Source organism: Gymnoscopelus microlampas (genome assembly GCF_963454915.1).
Source record: "Gymnoscopelus microlampas genome assembly, chromosome: 15".
Taxonomy (NCBI): Eukaryota; Metazoa; Chordata; class Actinopteri; order Myctophiformes; family Myctophidae; genus Gymnoscopelus; species Gymnoscopelus microlampas.
The window spans coordinates 12,036,263-12,060,409 of NC_139952.1; the positions used below are offsets into that span (position 1 = coordinate 12,036,263).

General features: G+C 42.9%; 1 protein-coding gene across 3 annotated transcripts in view; it reads right to left on the reverse strand.

Moving 5' to 3' along the window:
- Nucleotides 1-21,610, reverse strand: part of tmem64 (transmembrane protein 64) — a 33,651-nt gene extending 12,041 nt beyond the window's left edge. The window contains exons 1-4 of one of the 3 annotated variants that reach the window (XM_084081363.1): nt 21,175-21,610; nt 21,040-21,090; nt 20,518-20,588; nt 18,667-19,549 (exon numbers count right to left, since the gene is read on the reverse strand). In XM_084081363.1, the coding sequence (XP_083937489.1) occupies nt 18,667-19,401 (735 nt within the window). In that variant the 5' untranslated portion in view covers nt 19,402-19,549; nt 20,518-20,588; nt 21,040-21,090; nt 21,175-21,610. Of the gene's footprint in view, nt 1-18,666; nt 19,550-20,517; nt 20,589-21,039 lie in introns of all 3 variants that reach the window. The other 2 variants (XM_084081362.1, XM_084081361.1) reach the window with 2 other exon arrangements.
- Nucleotides 21,611-24,147: the final 2,537 nt, after the last annotated feature.

Consider the following 24,147-nt stretch of genomic DNA (forward strand, 5'->3'; position numbering starts at 1 on the left):
GTCTGTAACTCTGGGCGTACAAGTGGAACCGCATCAATGGACCCGTTCAGTTCAATTTGTACACTCTCTAGAGTTAACCCATTAAGACCGGGAACGCATCTGTGTCACTTTTAGATTTCTTTAGGCTATTCAAAAATAGCAGATATACAAGCTCATAGCGCGGCACCGAGTGCCGTGCTATGAGCTTGTAGATCTGCTATTTTTGTAAAATCGTGAAAATTTGTGCACATCTTTGAATATATATATATTTTTTTTAAAGCGTTAGGATTTAGATTTTTTTTTTTAAATCGGCCTCAGGTCTTAATGGGTTAAATAACACTGAAGATTTTACCTGGCAGATTGTGATTCCATTATAGTTTAAGTCAGGGATTGTCATATTACACCTCTAAACCTGTGATGTGACAATAAAGTTGATTCTTGACTCTTCTCAACCTTTTTTTCCAAGCACCCCCAGTGTTGATAAGTCCACGGAACCCCATTTGATTACATTCTTTTATCTCTGGGACCCACATTTACACTGTAAAATCCTATAGAAAAAATTAAAATGTTGAAAATCACTGAACTGAACTGAACTACTACTGGAACCCCCAAATCTACTGTGTTACGGTTGGAGTTACAGGAGTACACTCAGTAACTCACTTACTCCGAGACTGAGTGTGTACAAAATGGAACCAAATGGACCCATAAGGACCCCATGGTGATCCCAGGAGGACCCCACCACGAGAACGAAACCAGTGGCGGGTGGGATACGGGCTAGTCGTTCCCGGGCGGTGAAGCTATCGCTGGTATCTGACGGCTGCACTTGACCTTCTCGGTCGTAAAGGTGAAAGCCGAGCGTCACGGTCCAAGGGGCAAACCTCTTTACGTTTGGCCCGCGTTCCTGAACCCAACCCCCCCCCCCTTTATTCAGTCCAGACCTTAATCAACATGACAGGTTTCAAATGACTTTACCCGGGCTTAACAGACGAAACCTTATGAAATAGAGATTTGTTTAATCTATTTGTTTAGACCGGAGGCCGATTCTACAAATGCCTTCTAAAATCAGTAGTCCTCGTGCTTTCACGATTTTTCTAAAATGTTCAAAAATAGCAGATTGTATGTCTGCTATTTTTGAATAGCCAACGCAAAAATCTAAAACAACCCAGATTCTTTCCCGGTTTTAATGGGTTAAAATAGTTCTACTTCAGTATTAATGTCTGTTTGGTTTCCCGTCTATCCAGTGGGGGGATAGTAACTTAAGTGAATTTACTTGAATACTGTACTTTAGTATTTCTTTCTTCTTTTTTTACACTTCTACTCCACTACATCTCAGAGGCTAAAATTGCTAGTTATTTTGCAGATTTAGATTATTATCACAAAACATACATCAAGTGATAAATGATTACGTATTATGAATCTACCCAGCCGCACATAAAAGTAATTCAAATCATCCCCACCTTTACCAGGCTGTGACATTAAAGTGATGAACACATTAATGCATTACTAATTTCAATACAATATTGTGAAACAGTTCTGCATAATGACAACTTTCATGTTGGGCAAGTAAGTCAGTCTTGCCGAGCCCTGTGGCCCACAGCCACAGCTCCTGTTTCTGCAGCGTGAGGCAGCTTGATGCACTGACTGTACACCCTCTGGACATGACGCTAGTACTGTATGTCACATGATGTACAAGTTAGGGATGGGACGATAATCGTCATCATCGTTAACTCATTCAGTGCCACTGGACGTCTAAGACGTCCGTTGTATCATAAGCCCTGTGCCACTGGACGTCTAAAACATTTCTTTTTTCTTTTTTTTTTTTTAATAAATGTTCAGAACCCAAGATATTGGCTCTGGCACTCTGAGCCAAACTGTCAGAAATAAGTCAGGCACTGAATGAGTTAATCGGATAAAAAAATAACGCTCACAATAATCGTATCGCAGAGATTTTAATTTATCGTGAGATATGTTCGAAAATGTTGAAGATTTTGTTTCACACAAATGTTCTCTTCCGGGGGGTCCCTGGCACAAAACATTTTCAGACGGGGGTCCGCGGCCAAATATATCAATTCCTTAGCACGAAAAAGGTTGAGAATGAATGCCTCTACAGCAGAGGTCTTCAACAGGGGGTCCGGGACCCCTAGGGGGTCCTCAGAGAATACTACAGTGGGGCCGCCAAATCTTTGTGTGATATGATTTTTTTTTTTTTTTACATTAACCACATTTTTACGTTAGCCCCTAGCATCCCTTTTCTGAGGAGAACTTAAGCCAAAAATAGCCGATCTACACGCGAGGCGTTGTGAGCTTGTAGATCGGCTATTTTTGGCAAAAAGGTAAAGGTGTAGAAGAGGGGGAAAAAGAGCAGACCAAGTAAAAACAATAAAAAGTTTAATCTGAAACACAATTTTATACAATAGCCTACAGAGGGGGTCCCTGCTTCATCTCTCTCTCTCAGCTAAGGGGTCCTTGGCCTGAAAAACGTTGACATATCTCTCCGCTCCCCCTTCCGACAAGCGCTGGAAGGGCCGACAGACCGACAGACAGACAGACAGACAAGACGGGCGGCTTGGACTCGCAGAGGGAGAGGAGAGGAGAGGGCCCACAGTTATCACGCCCTATAGACACTGCAGCCTTGAATTAGGCCACGGCTCCTCGCACATAAAGCTCAGTGTTGTTGGAGGCTCTTTTGTTCCAGCCGGTGAAGGGAATGTCAAGAGCGGGGAGAGTCTTCACCCAGGGACCAGTAAGAGCCAGGCAGGCCGCTGCCAGAAGCAGGCTAATAGGCTGCATCTCTCCCTCTCTCTCTCTCTCTCTCTCTCCCACAACCACCCTCCTCCTCCTCCACTCCTCCTTTCCACTCTCACACGCTCTCCTCTCCACCCCTCTTAGGCCAGTTGTCAAAACGTTTTCCATATCACGGACCCCTCAAATTAACCACGTTAAAAACCCCTCTAGTCTTAAAGAGAACTGAACTTGAGTTACGTGTACTTTTAACACTTTTTTTTTTCATCTACAACCAAATCTCTATGCCAAAAATAGCCGATCTACAAGCTCACGATGCGTCTGCTATTTTTTGATTAATGTTCCCACCAGAATATGGATGGACGCTGGGGTTTAAGTGGTTAATACAGTATGTGTCTGCCCTTCCCTCCCCCCCATACAAGATTTGTGTTGTTAAAATGTTTCCAAAATATTCAAGATTTATAACATTTCATATAAGTTTGTATTTATTTTTGATAGCAGACATAGCTCTAGTCTAGTCGGCTATTTTCAAATAGCTGATGTATCTAAGGTTAAAGTGGTTAAACTGATCTTGATGCAATATCAGCTACTTTAGCTGGGGACTCCCTGGAACGCCCTCAAGGACTCCTCCTTGAGCGGACACAAAATATCACAGAGCCGGTGTGAGGCCTTGTTGTCTGGTTTGGAGCTAGTCCAATTTTTTTAAACATGTTGTAGCATAAAATAGTGACAATAACACATCTACAAACCTAGCGTGTAAGGACCTCCAACCACTCTCTCGCGTTTTGTATAGAATTGTATAGTCGAGGTAATTAATGTATATTTTTATTTTGTAACAATAATCTAAATCTACTAAGTAACTCTACTAAGTAAATAATTGCAGTGGAGTAAAAAGTATAAAGAAGTAGAAGTATAAAAAATGTACTTAAGCACAGTACTTGAGTAAATGTACTTAGTTACTTTCCACCGCTGCTCTGGTGATGAATTCAGCATCTCTTCACCACCTCATTACGTAGGATAATGGATGGGAGGCAGACTGACCAAGCAATGATAAATACCTGTAATAAGATACAGTGGGGGGACCTGAATATGTCCAACTCATCCTCAAAAGGGCCACAAAAGATTTTTTTTCCGCCACAGCCAGGCTCGTTGTTTTGCTAACGGTTGCAGTCTTGGGCGTGGTTTCAGGTTACACCCCCCACCCCCCCACCCCCAGCGATAATGCAACGGCGTGCACTTCAGCGGAAACATGCAAGGGACGGGGGGACGGGGGGCACACTGAAATGTAGCCTTGTGCGCGGAGAGAGCGCTCGCCAAGGACAAACAACCGCATAACTCATAATTCCACCGGCAAACCGCTAAGCACTTTTTCAACCCGGTGACCCTGTTTTTTTGGGAATGTCATTGTAGGGCGAAGATTGTCACGTTTTATCAAACATCTTGCAAAAAATGTTTTGCAAGAATATTTTCACAAAGCGTGTCGCGCTATGCGCCGTGAGCTCATATAGATAGGCTCTATTCACAGCAGCCATATTATGAAGACATTCACAGGTGTTACCAATGATACTAATGAAGGCTCTGTTCCATTTAGTCTAGCACAGTGGTTTCCAACACCCCCATAACTCTGAGAGTGTACAAATGGTTACGGGTCCATTTGGTTCCATTTGTACGCTCTCAGAGTTACACACCTGTAAGGGGCCATTTGGAAGCCCATGAGGGTCCCTGGACCCCAACTGTAGACCCACTGGTGTAACAGAGTGTTTCCAGTGGGCCAACATGCACAATATCAGCACCCTGACTCTGTTTGACCAGAATGGAACAGAGCCTTCATTAGTATCATTGGTAACACCTGTGAATGTCTTCATAATATGGCTGCTGTGAATAGAGCCCATTGGCCTTTTTCGCTGTTAACTTTTTTTGAACTCATTGACTGCCATTGACGAGTATGTTCGTCATTTCAATCCATGACTCACACCGATATTGACGAGTCACTCGTCATGTAGCGTTTTCAGTGGTTTACGATAGAGGGCGCTCTTCCGCAGCCTGTGAACGATCCCAGGAGCACCAAAGAGTACACCCAGAAATCACTTGATCACAACAAAGTGAAGCCGGTTTTGTTTAGTATTATAGGATTTATAAAAATATATTTTTCTCTGCTTTCTGTTGCTTTTTGGTGAAAACAAGCCTCGTTCAACTGCCCGTCAATGAAATGGATTATCGCGACGGCACGTCCCCCCCCCCCACCCCCCGACTCTCGGAGACCCCTCTACGTCTTTTGAGGCGTTCGCCCGGTGGATCGTTGGGAAGAATAATATTCCATGATATTTCAAAGGTTAGTAAAAAAAACACTCGCAAGGCCAGCATTAGACGATGCTTTAACTCTGGCTGTCAATGAGTTCAAATATAAAATGATTAAGAATATATAGCCTGTTTCGGCCATATTATATTATTTATTTTGATTATTGTTACCGGTCATTGTCAGTCATTTCTTTGTATATTTATGTTTTTTGTCATATCTGCCCTGTGCAGTTGTAGTTTCCCAAAAGGCTAATTTATACAGTATGTTCCATTGTTCAATGCCAAAAACACAATTAAACCATTAATAGACAGTCAATCGTCAGCAAAAATGTAACGATGGTGACAGCCCTAACATTGGACCAGCTGTTTGGCGCTGCCTTGAAATATGACTTGTGGTTTGACCTTCAAACACTCGCACCCCCCTTGGCTTAATGGCTTCCAAGAGAAAATGTGAAATACCAGGAATGTTATATAATTTATATGATTAATATCGCACGATCATGCTTGCCTTCATCTTAGACCTTCTCTGTTGTTTGCTAGTGTAACCAGAATGCATTGCTGTCCCCCTCAATAAATCAAGGTCAGGTCTGGGCTATAGTTCAAGTACACTGCGACCGTTGCAAATCCTGGCTGTTGGGTGGAAAAAACGTGTATGTGCAAAACTGTTACCTTCCAGGAAATAAAAAAAAAAAAAGAACCAATGGATCCAATGTACTGTAGTTGTTATTTAGTCAAAAGCTCTAATACTTTTCTTTGGTTCAGTATTTATGAAACCCAGAGACACACTTCACACTTTCAACCTGGCACCACAATTTTGGCTATGTTATTTTGGCGAAAAGTTTGAAAAAACATTTATGCGACATGTTGTGATTGTAGATTGGCTATTTTCGCTTCTTTTGCATGACACAATGGAGTATAATATATAGGGCATTCATTTATGAAAACACTAAGTAATAATGGAGATACAAGGTTTCTGCACGACACCGACAAAACACTCAATTAGATTCAGCGAGACAAAACTTGACTCAGATTCAGCGAGACAAAACTCTTACTTCCAGTAAGAGTGAGAGCGCGGTTCATGTGGAAATATCAAGACATTTATAAATATACCCGTGGCAAGCCCCTACCCTAGCTCTGGCCCGGTCACATCCAAGACAGCTGCAATACCACGCACGCACACGCACACACACACGTATTACTATACTTGCGAGGACATCAAACATTTTAGGGCGGCGATGTTATGAATGGCATTTAAGAAACAATAAGTGGTCATTATTAACCCTAAAGCCAAAAATAGCAGATCTACAAGCTCGTGACACGTCGCAAGCTTGTAGATCAGCTATTTTCGGGGGGTGAAACAGGCACGCAACTAAGTATAAATCAGATATTAACCACTAATGCCAACCCTTAAACCTAACCTCTAAATCTCGGATCCTCATCCTAACCCCATAATCTGAATATTTTCCTAATTGTGAGCCCTAAACTGGCCAAATCTGTTACCTAACCATAAACCAACCATTTGTCTTGTGAGGACCAGGAAGGATGGTCCTCACAACGTCTATCCGTCAAATTGTACTATTGCGGGGACATTTGACCCTCACAAGTATATTAACGTAAGTGCACGCACGCACACACACACACACACACACACACACACACACACACACACACACACACACACACACACACACACACACACACACACACACACACACACACACACACACACACACACACACACACACACACACACACACACACACACACACACAAATGCCTTGCGTTGGCAGAGGCAGCGCGAGGCCTTTTTCAGCTCGGGGGGGATTTGTTGACCGAGAGCTGGAAGACCTTCATTGGGTGCAGTTCTTCCAGATTGTCCGTGGCCTACATGAAAGAGACAGCCCAGCAGTAGCTTCAGGATGCAGTAGCTCACAGCGTCTGTTGAACGGAGTCGCTCAGAGCTACAGTTTTCGCTCTGTATTACATTATCTCCGCGGAAAATAGCGGATCAACAAAGGTTTTCCCAGAAAATGGATGCTGGGGTTTAAAGGAGTAGTTCACCCCAAGAAAATGACTTATTTTCTATTAATTACACACACCATGAAGCCTCAATTCATGGAGATTCTTTTTTTGTCGCATTCCTAAGCCAATAATTTGATTACAAGGTCATCGGTCAGTAGGAGACTCGGTAGGAGACTCTGAGTGAGACTTAGTTGGTCATTAAATTATTGGCTTAGGAATGCGACAAAAAAAATCAAAATCTCAGCTTCATGGGGTGTATAATTGAAAATAACTCATGTTTGGGTGAACTACTCCTTTAAGTGGTTAAACTACTATGTAGTTGAACTACATAGTTTAAATGAGCATGACACCCTAGGGTGATTTTGTAGTTAGTTATCAGGTTCACGTTAAAAACTACAGCAGATTGAAAATATGGCAAACAGCTGCAGCTAATCAAATGAATAATGGGCGTGTTACATTCAGGTGTCCAGAGCCACGGTTGTGTGTCAATGTGCAAGCAGTCGTCAACAGTATTGTGAATGCACAGACACGCCTAAATCTAACACACCCTCAATTTGACAAGCTGCAGCTGTGTTGCTTACATCAGTGGTTCTCCAAGGGGGGGGTCCAGGGGGTCCCCAGCTAAAGTAGTTCATATAGCATCACACTCATTTTAGCCACTTTATCCATTTATACGTTGGCTATTAAAAAATAGATACATCTGCTATGTTGCATCTGCCATTTTTGAAATGTTTTAAAAAAAATATCCGATATCCGAAATGTTTGGACATTTTTTAATCATTTAGATATTTTTTTTACCACAAATCTTCTTTTCTTGGGGTCCCTGGCACAAGGACATTTCAGATGGGGGTCCGGGGCCAAATACATATCAATTCAGGGGGACTTGGAATGAAAACGTTTGAGAACTACAGATTTAGAAAGCATTTGTAGAATCGGTCTCTGGTCTTAATGGGTTAATGCACGCTGCTGACACGCCTAAATCTAACACACCCTAAAGTTGACATGCTGCAGCTGTGTTGCTTACATCAGAGTCAGTGTACTATAAGGGCAGTCTTAGGTTACAGTCACACATGTGCTTCAGCCAACACATCTGCAACACATGCTGAGGCGTCAGGCGTGTCCACTTCCCATGTTATCTTGCGGGGCTGTAGGCAGAGCGCCGGTGTTCCGATGTGTTTGACTTACGTTGGGAGTGTTTGGCTCACTGAAAGCAAACTACGAGCAAAAGAATCGATTCATGTAAAAAGAATAGCCTGATTCTTATTATCAAAACTCAAACTTGATTAAAATAAATGTCCAAAAAATAATTTGTGTCAATTTATGTTGTGTTTCTGCATCAAATACAACTACACCTAATCTAAGATACCATCAAAGCCAATCATTTTCGAATCGAAAGATAGTAGAAGATTCAAGCAAAATAAGTGGGGTCAACGCATGGTGCTTCTATCCTATTGGTTGGCACCTGGTCCAGGTTAACCAATGTTGGACGCAACGCTTCACACGTGTTGGACTTCACGTGCTTCAGCGCAAAAACCCGCCGCTACGGGATACTCGGCCCTCTTTTTTTCTCATATAATGGAAGTGAACAGGTATAAAGTGAACAGGGAAGCCGTCACGTCTGACGTGTCTGAAAAGCATGTTCTTTTTGCTTGTTTTTTCTCCAATTAATTTGTTGTTATGCCAATTAATTCCAATTGTATCCTACTGACTCACCTACCAGTGAGGAGCCCCCACTGGGAGGGCGTACGTAGAGCATTCGTCCTACTCCTCCCTGCTGACAGGTGTCGCCCCAGCCCATAAGAATACGTGCAGTGATCGGCTTCCGCCCGGCTTCCCTCCCCCGGACACGGGCCAATTGCGTTTGTATAGACCAAGGGTCTTCAACGTTTTCAGGCCAAGGACCCTCTAGCTGAGAGAGAGATGAAGCAGGACCCCCTCTATATTGTATAAAATTGTGTTTCAGATTTAACTTTTTTGTTTACTTGGTCTGCTCTTTTTTCCCTCTACACCAAACACCTCTTTACCAAAAAATAGCAGATCTACAAGCTCACAACGTCTCGCTGCGAGACGTTGTGAGCTTGTAGATCGGCTATTTTTTGGTCACGTTCTCCTTAGAAAAGGGATGCTAGGGTTCAAGTCAAGTGGTTAAGGTAAAAAAAAACACAAAATCACTCAAAAATTTGGCGGACCCCCTGTAGTAACTCGAGGATACCCTAGGGGTCCCGGACCCCCTGTTGAAGACCCCTGGTATAGACCCTTGAGCCGGTCGCACCGCAGTGGATTCAAACCCATAACCTCCGTGGTGGTGGGCAGGCACTTTACAATGCGCCACCCGAGCGCTTGAAACGTATGTCTGACAGTAGCCTTAATGCGGCCTGCCGTGTTTTGAACCCTGCTGTAGTTTTTTAAACTGAACTGGAAAACGAACTACAAAATCAGTCTAGGGTTTAATCCCACTTTAAAGAAGGGGGGGTACGAAAATAGCAGATCTATAAGATCTTATAGATCTGCTATTCTCAGCGTGCGACTGCGACACTGGGCCTGCAACAAAGTCAAAATCAGGCTCCAGCGCTGGCCTGTCTTTGGCAACACGAACATTTCCACACAGATGAATGACAGTGAAGGTCTCAGATAGGAGGACGCGCTGTCAATTCCCTCGCCTGTTTTCACCTATTGTTGCTCAGACCGCAGGCTTTGTCAGCTCTCCCTGACCTCCGCGAAGGTCACGTTCCAAAATATTCCAGCTATGGGAGGATCCCCAGATGTCAGGTCTGGAACTCTTTAGTCAAAGCAAGGATTTTCAAAAACTCTACTGAATTTCTGGGTGATTTTTAAGAAGTAAACGCTGCATTATGTTATTATGGTATTAATATGTCATTTGATTATGGGACAATTTAAAAGGAAGCCGCCTTGATTCAATCAATATTCCACATTCCAAGGTCATTTGTAATATCAAGTAATGGCCTTGGTATTTGACATACCCCAGTTAGATCCCTGATGATCTAACATGCATTAGCATTTTAGACCTACATGGAATATGGAATATAGCAGCTTTTCTTAGTGATTATTTAAAGAGCACTTTTTTGATTAATCGAGAAAAGTGTTTTTGTAAAGCATTTTATTTATTTATTTTATATACATTATATTATATATCAATGAATCGACATGAAAAGAAGTCAAAGCGATTTTTTTGTATCAATTAAATCAATTCGTCTTATACTATAGCCACCAATATTATGTCATTCAATGGCATACAGTAAGCACAGAAATTGAGAAATTTTGTTTCGCAAATTCATTTCGCATTAGTTTAAAATCGATTATTTTGTTCAAATTCTTTTTTTTTCATAATTGATTATGCTGATTAACTGTTGAACCCCTAATTGCGATATGATGATATAGTAAAACCACATTTTGAATAAGGGAGTATTCTGTGGTCCAAGGGGGAAGGGAAATTGCTTTTACAGCTTGCCCCAGGTGATGGCTAGTCAGATGCCTTTGATGAGCGTACAGGGGGGGGAGCTGTTAGGGGTCAAGTCAATTGTTCAGGGGCACTTCCGGCACGTAAGGCGGGGCGTGCCGAGGGTCGAACCGGCGACCTTCTGATTCCAACTCAGTTAGAATGCTATATCTTTCAACAGTCTAAAGGAAAGTGATTCACAAAGTCATCTCTCCTCTCTCGGTTAGCTTCATTCTAATCTCTCAAGACAGAGTCTGCTAACGGCAGGATCTGTCAGCGCCTTAAACATGTGAGGTCGTTGGAAGGAACAAAACACAGAAGCGCCCGGAAGGTAGTGGACTGAAAAGGGGAGGAGCCAAACCCGAGTTCCTGTCCTAACACAAAAAGGAGGTTGTGCCCCCTTTTTTTTTTTTTGAATGGGTTCCCAGATTTTCTTAATTCAGGAGTCTCATTCCAAATATGCATAAATCAGGGGTGCAGTGGGTACAATGTTGAACTGTGCGCACAGACAGTTGCACCTGTGTTTATAAACACAGGTGAAACAGCCTCTAGGCGTTGTGTGGCGAAAATAGCCTATCTACAAGCTCACAACGCGTCGCAGCGCGACGCGTTGTGAGCTTGTAGATCGGCTATTTTCGGCCTGGATTAACGTGTGTGCCAGACTTAATACATACACGAGAGGCCTATTCACGGCCACTGGGGCTGGGAAATAAGAGAGCGATGCGTCCTTCTAAACCTGTTCTCTTCTGCTGTGCAGCTCTGCGTTTAAGGGATGAAGAGTGGGCGACTATGCTTCCCCCGAGGCACACAGCTATAGAAATATCAAGCATCTTGCTGACTTAATGTACGCTGGGTATTTTCAGTCAACAGGCAACAACACGTAGCTATATGTAGCCATCTATTGCTATGATAGATGGCTCTCTCCTCTCCTGTCCGCTGGTTGTTGTTTTTTTCTGAACAGATATATATATACAGGCATATCCTACATAACAGTGGTTCTCAAACTTTTTCAAGGACCCCCAAAATGTATGCGTATTTGGCCACGGACCACCACTTGAAAAGATGTTGTGCCCATGGACCCCATAAGATAAGATTTGTACTGTTAAGAAATTTCTAAATATGTTCAAAATATGTATTAAAAAAAATGTGCAGATCTACAAGCTGGCAACGTGTCGCATCCTGAAGCACAGTGAGCCTGTAGTTTGGCTATTTTTGAAAAGATAGACTATAAAATAGGGAAAAGGGGGAAAAAGTGATTGGTGCTCATTTTACCCCCTCAAGGACACCTGGGGGTCCCCAGGAACTGGAGAACCGTAGACAGACTGATCATCATCCTCACGTAGGGGATTGTGGTCATTGTGGTCATAAACGAATGACTTGTTTTGCACATCGACATCAAATAATTTAATAGACCACAAGTCTGTGTAAAGACAGTGTCATCATATGGGTACAATAATATGGGGAGATTCTAAGAAGTGAAAGCCAGTATAGATACTGTAGTAGCACTGTAGTGATTAATTATTATTAAATCATTATCGGTACCGATTCTGAGGAAAATAACCAGTGATCGGTATTTGGCCCCCAAATTCCTTATCGGAGCATCCCTACTTTTAAATCTGAAAAACTCTCCTTTTTTGCTCTCATTCCGTTTAATTTACAACCCGCTTTTCAATGCAGTTATTGGCAAACAGTGTTTTATTATGTGGTGGTGCACTGTTAAAGGTTGATGCTAGCCAGAGCGGCTACGTAATGACGTTCAACCTAAGGATGGCACACCTCATTAATCATACATTTGACCTGGCATACGCTTCTCTTGTCCTGTTGCATGACCTTCTAGCTGGCGGGCTACAGTACACCCGCCCCCCTGCCATGCACAACTTAGAAGTCTCATGAACGGTTTGATTAAGAATAGAGCCCAAAAACAGAGGGTCGAACCTTGGGGTTTTTGGGGTCGCAGAGACAATTTTGTATGGGTCGCGAGTACTTCTTTATTGTTAGTTACCTACATTATATTTTTACTTTACTTATTTCACAAGATTTAAAAAAAATGGCCCCAACAAAGGCACACGTTTTTCATAAATCGTTATTATCAAAATAATTTCATAGACAAATAAGAAGAATCAAAGCAATTCTATAAATTAGGGGAGAATTACAAAGACATTTAAAGTAGTGAAGATAGCAGATCTACAAGCCCAAGTTGTGAGCTTGTAGATCGCCTATTTCTGCTAGTTTGGGTCCAGGAGATTTCCCGGAAATGTCACTTTTGGGTCTTGAGCTGAAAAGGTTGGGAACCACTGCCCTATTGGTTTAGCCGGTATTTATAGGCCATTATTTTACTTGTTTGATGACATTGCAGATATTCAGCTGTTGTCTGATCTTTAACCACTTAAACCACATATGATTGAATGGAGTCTGTAGCCTCAGGGCTCTGTCTTAGTGTAGTACTTTTCTGTTTTCTGTTGTTGTGGGGAAAGCTTTCGCAGAAAAGAGCCGGTCGACAAGCTTTTGTCGATTTTCTGCGAAAGCTTTCGCCACAATACGGATTCTGGGATTTAAGTGGGTTAACTAGCTCAGTGCAGAACTAATCCCATTGATCTGGGCTTTGAACCTGTGCCATATGTTTTTTTTTGTGGGGAAAGCTTTCGCAGGAAAATAGCAGATTGACAAGCTCACAACGCGTCACAGTAAGGATGCTGGGGTTAAAGTGGTTAACCACTTTCAACCTGGCTGGTGTCCCTATTTTTGGGCATGTCATTATAGGCGAACATTTTCAAACCTTTTCAAAACTCCCCCCCCCCCCCCTCCACAATGACCAATCTACAAGCTCTCACATCATTGTGAGCTTGTAGATTGGCTAGTTTCTTTACGTTTTTAAACAGGGCAGAAGTGGTTAAATCTAATAAAGCTCAGTTTATGCTCATTGTATAAGTAACGTTCAACGTTCTTATTGAAGTTTAATATATAACTACGGTACTTTTTTATCTATAAAAAAATGTATTTGTGTTTAATTTTATTAAACACAATGATTATTATTTTATTATAAGTTTAATGTTCTCAAATATATATTTAATAAAATATTAAGATTTTCACATTTATTTAAAGATTTTACACTTTTCTTTTTTCAATATATGGGTCAAAACATCAGTGGTCGACGACTCTCAAAAAAATCTGACCCAAAACAGTGTCATGGGTCGGCCTCTAATTGAGCAGGGTAATCAGCCAGTCTAAATTATTCATGCCATGAGTGAAGGTCATGTGCGTCAGGTTCAACTGTAGGAGTGCAGTATGGTGACCTTGCTGTAATACTGTGTTTCAACAGGGAGACAGTATATACTGTAGACGGAGACTAGATCAACTGAGCTGACTCCTTGCCTATGGACTTTTTAAGCCATTAAGCCCGGGAACGCATCTCTGTGTGTCATTTTAAGATTTCTTTGGGCTATTCAAAAATAGCAGATATACAAGCTCATTGGCTACGAGCTTGTAGATCTGCTTTTTTCTGGAAAATCGTGAAGATTTGTGCAAATCTTTGGATTTATATATTTTAAAGCAATTTTTTAACTTAAAACTTTGCTTCCGGGGGGTCCCTGGAACAACATATTTTGAGATAGGGGTCCGCGGCCATATACATACCATTTTGGGTGGTCCTTGACATGAAAAGGTTTGAGAACCACTGATAAGTTAAACCACTGATGAGCTTGTAGATCTGCTATTTTTGAATAGCCAAAGTATAAGATAATGGTTAAAGTGGTTCAAATCTAAATTGACAGAGGCTTTCCCGGTCTTAATGGGTTAAACCAGTGGTTCTCAAACAGTGGGCCGCAGGGGATATTGCAAGTCGCCGCACTTATCCATTGATTGATAATTCAAATAAACATGATCTGAAATGGGTGGGCCGCAGACACTTTCAAGATTTTCAAGTGGGCCCTGATCGAGAGAAGGTTGAGAACCACTGCCCTGGACGGTATACCTGTTCTGGGGGAACATTCGGCCAAAATAGCTAAATCTACAAGCTTACAATGTGTCTGCTATTCACTCCAAATGTACACTAGGGCAGGGGTCTTCAATGTTTTTTTGGTCCAAGAGGTTAAACCTCCCCCCACCAATCATAAAGTTGCTGGTACCTGTGTAACTCTAGATAATGAACGGAGCTGATTAGATGTTCAACTCACTGCTCCTCAGCATCATGTGGAACAGTGGTGTGTGAAGTGAAGCACTTTTACTTAAGTAGAAGCAATACCACAGTGTAGATAGATATCTGTTACAAGAACAGAAACCTCTTATCTCCATTATTTTAACTTGTGTTTTTCCGTAAATTAACGCCCTACTTGATCATACTACAGCGTCACACAGAGCATCAAAAGTACAAGCTCGAAAGCGACACGTTTCGAGCTATTTCTGAATTTTTACCAAAGTATAACACAAGGCTTAAGTGGTTAATGTATGTTTTGTAATAATAATCTAAATCGGCACGGTAACTAAAGTTTTCAAATAAGTGCGGTGAGCGGAGTCAAAAGTAAATGTGAAGTACTTTTACTTTATTTGAGTCAGTTAGCAGTAGTTAAGTAAGTAAACTAAGTACATTTACTCAAGCACAAATTCGAGTAAATGTACTCCAGCGCGGACGTGGAGCCTACTTTCAAAAGATTGTAAAAGTGTGCCAAGAGAAGAAATGGAACAGCACTTAAAGGTTGTGTAATAGATATGACACCTCGAGCGCTACAGTGAGCCGCACAACCTAGCCCAGTTATTTTGGGAGTTCAGAAGAAGTGTCCTGAATAAAGAACAACTCCAACAGACACCAGATTGATAAAATAATAACTGATGACTCCGGGCTGCTAAAACAAAGGGTCCCAATGTGATGGAACTAATACAATGGTCCTCAAACATTTACAAGTCAAGGAAAGGACCCACCCAGTTAACCCATTTAGACCTGGAACGCATCTGTGTCACTTTAGATTTCTTTGGCTATTCAAAAATAGCAGATATACAAGCTCATAGCGCGGCACCGAGTGCCGCGCTATGAACTTGTAGATCTGCTATTTTTGAAAAATCTTGAAACAAATAATGTTAGATTTTTTTTCAAAAAACTGTTAGGATTTAGAAAACATTAATATTTTAACGTTAATATATATTTATTTAGCCACAGACCCCCACCTGAAAATATTTTCTGCCAGGGCAACCCCCCATAAGAGAAGATTAGTGTAAAACGTTTCAATCATTTTGTTTGTCCAATCTGTATAGTGGAGTATATCAATACAATATACCGTAACTTAATCAATTATTCAATCTATTTTGTCTCCCTGCTCTTTCATTGAGACATTTAGATCGTGTCAAAGGGCATGTCTCACCTAGACACAGGATCTCACACACATTTTTACCTGATGGTCAATATTCAATACTTTACCTCCTGAGTAAGCAGGCAGGCTCTCAGCGGCTCTATTAGCTCAATGGTAAAAAATGTCAGCACTTGCACAGGAAACCGGGTTCAAATCCGGGGTAGAAGAGGAAAGCTACATAGTGCAGCTTTAAAGTGCTTACACAGCTATACAGCTATATTAACTCATTTGGCTGAGGACCCCCTGGACCCCCCCCCCAAGGAACCCCGACCCCAATTTGAGAACCACTGCTCTGACCAGACACGAGATTGATAAAATAATTGATGTCTCCGGGGCTGGTAAAACAAATGGTCCCGATGCGATGGAACCAATAGATAAAATACATATCACGTATATCACAATACTACGGGGAATTGGTCCCATGAGCTTGGTTCTGGGGCGGGGTTAGAGGGGCCATCTGGTAATCATAAGGTCGGGGGCTTGCGGTGCTGGTTTTGTCCCCAGCGCCCCCCCCCCCCAGCTCGCCCATGATGTGTACTTTCATGTACTACAAGATTTTTCAAAATATTTCAAAAATATCAGATCTGCAAGCTCGCGCTGTGAGCTTGCAGATCTGCTATTTTCAAATAGTCAAAGCATAAAATATGGTTTAAGTGGTTAAAATGATTGTGATGCTACAGGGGTTGTAGTGAACTCATTTTGCCCGCACCACATCCCCCAGAGCAGCCATGAGCTTGGGTGAAGCTGAAACTGAATTAGACTGGGGGTCTGCACAGCAATGGTTCCCAAACATTGCAAATTGACACGTATTATTAGGCCGTGGATTTTAAAGGATGTTGTGCCACATGGAGAGATGCTTTTTCAAGCTCTTTCAAAAATGTTCCGCATTTTTCCCGCATTTTTCCGAAATAGCACATTTACAAGCTCACAACAGATTTTTGAATAGCCCGAAATACTGTATAAAATAGGGCTTAAGTGTTTAAACTGTTCATTCAGGGACCCCCCCCCCCCTCAAAGGACCCCTGTGGATCCCTGGGCCACATGTTGCGGACCACTGGTTTAACAGTATCAGGAGCAGAGCTACTGTACTGGATGCAGAGGTCATTTCAGGTAATGGAAGCGATGCGTGGACAGAATTACTCCACTAGCATGATTTAACACCTAACTCTGGCTGTGGGCTCACTTGTTTCTGGGGCTTAAAGGTACAGAGACGTGAAAGGTTACCCCCCACCCCCCAAAACAGGGGTCTTCATCAAGTTTTTTTTTTCAGGCCAAGGACCCCTTTAGCTGAGAGAGAGATGAAGCATGTTGTATAAAATTGTGTCGCAGATTCAACTTTTGTGTTTGTTTTGATTGTTTACACATTTTTTTTTTTTTTAATTGTTATTATTATTATTTTTATGTTAAATATATATATAATATACATTTTCAGACATTAAACCACTAAAACCCTTGACCTTTGGCTCTATACTTGGTCTGCTCGTTTTTTTTTTTTGTCCTGGGATTTTGAGACTTTACTTGGTCCTTACAACGCTAAGTGGTCCTCCCTGTTTAACCCGGCGTCCCTATTTTCAAAAATAGTACATCTACAATGTAGGCATTTAGCAGACGCTCTTATCCAGAGCGGCTTACAGTACAAGAGTGAGATGGGAATAAGCAAGAGTAAGCATGGTCTCTAGTCAATAAACAAGGTAAATAATCACATAAGAGTAGAGAGTAGAGAGAGAACAATGCACTGCCTCACGGAAACTAGGATACCGGATAAACAATAAACCTAGCATCTGTGTAAACAACATGCTATTGAAATAGCACAACAATGACGTGGCACGTTATGAGCCTGCAGAGCGGCATTTTCATGTGGCACTGTCAACTACGCCAAAGTACAAAACAGGGATTAAGTGCTTATTAAGTGGCCCTCTCACAGGCCAATGAGATTCCGGCACCTGCGCCAAAAGAAGTGCTCTTGAACAGTTGCCATGAACTCTCACAAACCTGAACTCTCTCTCTGTGTGTGTGTGTGTGTGTGTGTGTGTGTGTGTGTGTGTGTGTGTGTGTGTGTGTGTGTGTGTGTGTGTGTGTGTGTGTGTGTGAGAGAGAGAGAGAGAGAGAGAGAGAAAGAATATGCAGCTTATGTATGGCACATGACTCCCTGATACTCAATGAAATTCTAATGGAAAGGTAGTGATGCTTAAGCGAGAGCCAGGTGGACAACCTTGTCCTGGGGTGGGAGGGGGTGGGGGCACGTGTTAAGAGGCTAAATACTGCAGCATACTCCTGCAACCGATGACAAACCTTTTTTTCGGCTTGGTCTGACTTCAGGAACCGAAGAAAGTTTGGCGAGGAAGTGTTTCATACTCGCGGCATACTTGCGGCTCCACTCTGTGTTGAGAAAGTTCTACCCACTCAATCTATACACTCCGGAACGGTGGTTTTACCACGGATCTTCACTGTTTGTTTACATCAAACTCCTAAGTGTTTTGACATCATTTGTCTCGAAGACTTCGCCGTTTGTGGCGACAGACACAGTGGACAATGTGTGTGGTTTGTACCCCCTAACCTCCTCAGCCAACCATTCTTCAAAACTGCCCATGGTACGTTGCTGGCAGACAGCAGAATTAAAACTATACAAATCATGACATCATTGCATGTCTGACCAATCACACAATGTTAAGCTAGCGGAGGTGTTCTGCTAGTTAGAAAATCTTGGAGGTACAAGAACTGCCAAACTGAACTGAACATAAGCATGGCAGTCCTTTACCCCTTTAACAAAGGGTTGACGCAGACATCGCAAACACACATTAAACCGCATCACAGACATCACATACTCACCGAAAAAACTGCATTTTGGAGCCCGAAGGGGATGGGTGTGAGTCTCGCTAAGGCCACGACTTTGAGTCCGCTCCCGCCCTCCACCACCCGTATGACGGCGCTCAGCTGCTCGCTGTTGCCCACCTTGTTCAGCACCCAGTCCGTCAGCAGCCGCTTGCACGCCAGGTGCGCCACAAAGGTCCCAATGAGCACACCCACCATGACCAGTCCCATGCCCAGCACGAAGCCGTAGAGGTAGCCCGCCGCCACGTTGAGCACGATGTAACCCCAGCCGCACGGGAACGACACGGCGATCAGGCCCACGATGAAGAGCATGGCGCCCACCAGGCTGTCCAGGCTCTCCACCCAAAGGAGGAGGTCCTTGAGGTACTGGCGCACCAGCGCCACGGAGGAGAAGCACACGGCGGTGAGGATGCACGCCAGCAGGGCGCTCTTGAAGCAGCAGGTGGTGATGCAGCACGGGTGTCGGAACTCGCCGCCGCCGCCGGAGGCGAACGAGGTCCCCGACCCGCCGGCCTCTCCGCCGCCCACGCTATCGGGGTCGGAGTCGGACTTGACGCCGACGACCCCCCTCTCGTCGAAGGCGCTGCAGATGAGGATGTCGATCTTGTCGCACGACTCGTCCGCGGCAGTCCTCTGGAGCCAGCGGTTGAGCTGGATCTGCGCCTTGCCTGCCGCGTGCTTCAGGAGCTTGGAGAAGAGCTGCAGGGTTGTGGTGGACCCCGATGTCCACATGGTGGTGGCGCCCCCCCTCCCCCCTCGAGAGCGATCCTGAGGGGCCGGCCGGAGCTCAGGCGAACCGTCTTTAACCTTCCCTCCTCGGCTTCAGAGCTCACTGGGGAGTCTCGGCGACACCCGGGCGTCCATTTCTGTGGAGATCAAACTAATAGAATTTCAAACACAGAATAACTTCACATGGTATTATATATCGTTGCTGTCGGGCAGCCCTACTTGATCATACTGCAGCCTCACACAAAAGCATCAAAAGTACATTATCTACAAGCTTGAATTTGAGCTTTTAGATCTGCTACTTTTGAATTTGAACCCTGAAAAGTAAGTACGTAAAGTTTTGGACATGAGGTTTCCACCCGACAGAGACGAGAGAGAGAGAGATATTGTTTATTACAGCAGATTATATTTGAAGTGGCAACCCACAGAGGCTGTAGACATTAATCCCAAAACGATGAATCTGATATAAGCACTTGTATTTATCTTGGATACACTAGTTTAGATGAGGCAACAGTTAATAATCGAATTGATAACAATAATTTAAAAATAATTTGTTTGACAAAATAGCAGATCAACAAGGTCACAATTGTGAGCTTGTTTGCAATTTAATTACATATTAATTATAAAGGAAATCTATTTAAATCGTTCTCACATATGAAAAGGGAAAAAAAGGCACTTCTGGATTATTCTATGAATCAAAAAAAAAAAAAATCGATAGAATAACAGCTAAGATAATCGATCTCGCTTTAACAGCTGCCAGCCCTGCTGCACTAGTTGGACTTACATGTCAGTTCACACTGACAGTTCACACCTGTAAAAAGTCTAAGCTTATCACCAGAAATCAACGCCCCCTTTCCCACCCCCCAACTATCTACAGTACATATTTTATTTTATTTTTTTACTACTACTACATTATTACCATATTATTATTGTTGTTTGTCTTTAAATGTCTCGATGAATTGAATACACAGGAGGACCACAATGGAAATAAGCCCGTTTTTGTGTTATCCTTTTACTAAAAAAGGTTTTGTATAAATTCGTACCACTGTACCTTTCTTGCAAAGTGTTAATAAAGTATTCCGTCACTCAATCAACACACTGTACACACACACACACGCTTACATAGACGGTCGGTATGCAGTCTGTCCGGAGGAACACACGCCATTCTGTCCTTCTTTAAAACGTGGACTCAACTGACAGGAGGAGGGGGAGGAGGGGGTGGGAGGGGGTCGTGGTGGTCGTGGAAGGAAAGAATAACACGATCCGTTAAATCAAACCCCCTGGTTTCAAATGAATCGGCGCAAAACTTTTTTTCCTTGGTTTGCAGTGGTGGAAGAAGTGAGTACTCAAGTAAAAGCAATACCACAATATGAAAATACTCTGTTACAAGTAAAAAGGCCTGTGTGTGTTCAAAATGATACTTGAATAAAAGTACCAAAGTATTGGAAGTACCCAAAGTAAAAGTACTAAAATGTTTGAAAATAGCAGATCTACAAGCTCACCAGGGAGTCACGATACGACGCGTTGTGAGCTTGTAGATCGGCTATTTTCAAATAGCCTATGTTTAATAATATAATAATTTATAAGTAACTAGTAACTAAAGTTTTCAAATAATCGTAGTGGAGTAAAAAGTACAATATTCACCTCTGAGATGTAGTGGAGTCGAAGTAAAAGTACTGGAAATAAGAAATACTCCTGTAAAGTAAAAAAAAAAATCCTCAAAGGTGTACTTTTAGTACAGTACTTAAGTACAGTACTTGAGTAAATGTACTCAGTTACTTTACACCACTGGGTTGTGCTGTCGCCTGGTTGACTTGGGGTCTATAGTAGCTCCTTGCTTCCAGAGAAGCTCCAGCTAAAAGCAACGGTTAGCATCAACGATCAACGCAGCGACAGTCACTGCCTGCAGGGACGTGGTGGTCCTCTCCTCCTGTCCCCCCGCGGACCCACGGTGGTCCCATCGCAGCAGACAGCCAGCAGCGATCAGCGGGGCGAAGGGCTTACAGTCAAGCCGAGCCAGGCGTCCTCTGCAGCGGCTCTCTCTGTCCACCGTTAACCCGCCGTACAAAAACACGCACAGTCACATGTAGAAGCGGCTGTATACAGGATATACAGTCGGATACAGAAGCCCCGTTTGTGTTGTTGTGATCCAGCAGCTGTGTCGTGTGTGTGTGTGTGTTTTGTATCAATGTGTGTGTGTTGTTGCTGCCGTGTGGTTACACACACCAGCCACTGTCTGTCTGTTTGTGTCCCACAATGCCTCTGGAACCCCACACCACCACGTGACCAGTAGCCAATCACCGATGACCATCACGAGAACCCCGAAGGATCTCGCGATACACACACACACACACACGCACACGCACACGCACACGCGCACGCACGCACGCACACACGCACGCGCACACGCACGCACACACGCTCTTCAGAGGCTCTGGGTTGGAAATGTCCGACTGGCCAATCAGAGCAGAGTACCGATTGCACGTCTCCGCCCTCCTGGTGAAAGTACATTCCGTTATCAATGTACTGCAGATCCGGTCCAGAGCGGAAACGGAAATAGTCTCTGTGTGTTCGTATGCTTGTTTATAGATTGACCGGATACAGTAGGCGGGATCTAGACTGGATCTGAGCACTGAGCAGTAAAACAGTAAATATATAACTGAAGAATGTAGGCCTAGAGAGGAATGGTTAATTTGATGATCTGAGTTTCACTGTTAACACTATATACAGTAGGCCTTACATGACAGGACCAAATGCAAATCAGACTAAATCATGTCTATACAAACGCTCTTAGATAAATTATAAGGGCTCCCCCAGAGACGATAATCTTATCAAATGTGGACCTGTGGCCTGCCTATTGCATATCAAAGTGGATGTCCTTGATATTAAAGGAGTAGTTCACCCAAAAAATTACTTATTTTCTATCAATTATTTACACATCCCATGAAGCCTTGAAATCATGGAGAGTTTTTTCTTTTTGTCGCATTCCTAAGCCAATAATTTGAGCGGCGAAAAGATGCTAATGTCTCTAGTAGGACACTCCGCAAGTCTCCTACAGGTAACGGGCATAAGGGTGGAGACTTGCCCAAAATGACGTAGTTCCGGTCGCCATCTTCTTTGCTATATGACTCACTGGGACGACAGTTGACAGTGTCAATAAAATTATAAAGCCACCCTCCCTCGAGTGTAATATTGTGATTATACCAGTTACCATCAAAATAAAACATATCAAAATGTATTTGTATTGCAGGACATTTCTCTCTCAAAATAACAACCTTTCTGCGAGTGTTATCTCAATGCTGGGGTCCGTCTGACAGACAGACAAAGTCCCTGTTTACTCAGCCACCATGAGCCACGCTAGACAACTTTTCTCAGACTGGACACATAGAGAAAGACAACTTAAATAACTGTCAATCTCATTGTATTTAAGATATTTTATAGAAATCATTTTTTTTAAAGCCAGATTTAACTACGGGCCGCAAACTTCCCATGCAAACTGCAAGCTTATCCAGTAGCCACTCTGCTCTGCTCTGTGAGACTCCATCTGATCAGCACAACTGATTTTTATAATTTTATTGTGTGCTGTCATGCTCGTTTGAGCACGGGTAGAGAGCCTACATGTGTTTGGAATGTTGTTGAAGGTTATGTTATTTCGTCTTACAGCTGGCATACAACGTTTATTTGATATCGCCAACATCTGATCTCAGTAGTTTTGCTTCCAAGTTAGAAATTTGTACATTTTAACTCTAACGTCTGAACACTTGCTATTGCATCCGACAATGCAGCACATGGTGGTGTGCACACACAGTCTGCACACCACCGCCATGACTACTTGCTGTTTAGCTTGCTCGGCAAGAAGCATAGAACTACAGCCTGACGTTACTACGCGTCAAAATAGTCACGTAAGAAAATGGCGTCGAAAGAGGGCGGAGTTAACCCCTGAATCGTAACTCTGACGTCATGATCCCGTTCCCTATACCAGAGACTCCGCCCGTCATCAAATTATTGGCTTAGGAATGCAACAAAAACTAAAACATCTCCATGAATTTAAGGCCTCGTGGGGTGTGTAATTGATAGAAAATGTGTCATATTTTGGGTGAACTACCCCTTTATAAAGGTTGAGAATGACTGGAATACAGGGTTCATCAACATGTCTGTACACGGACGTGTCCGTGGCAAGACATATCTATGTCCGTGGCACATTTTTATAGCCACAAAATATAGCCTATATATTTTCTTCATTATAAAACATATTAAAATGTGTTTGAATAACTTTGGTGATTCGTAAAGTAACATGTTCATTAATATGTTGCAGGAGATTTGCAGTATTGCACATGGTACCTGACCTGTACACACAATTGCATCAGGTGAAGACAACAAGACAGAATAAATGATTGCTAATAGCTGCCTGAATTCTGTGAAAATGTCATCTGCATCTCATCATGTCAAGGAGCTATTTGCTACCAAGGCAAAGAAGGGCAGAACTGGACAACTAAAGCTGGTTGGCGTTAGTTGAGATAAGGTTTTTCAAATTATCCAATACCAATAATGACAATAACAACTATAATAACTCTCCGCAATCATAATCCATGGAGACCCTCCATCCACAGCCTGGTTCCTTCTCCAACCTAAAAGTTAGCTCACCTCTGATCAAAGTTAGGTGCCTTCGCATTTAACTATTGTGACACTGCATTCAATTATCCTGGCATGCCCTTCATTAATCAATCATCGTGTAGGCCTACATATCTTTTT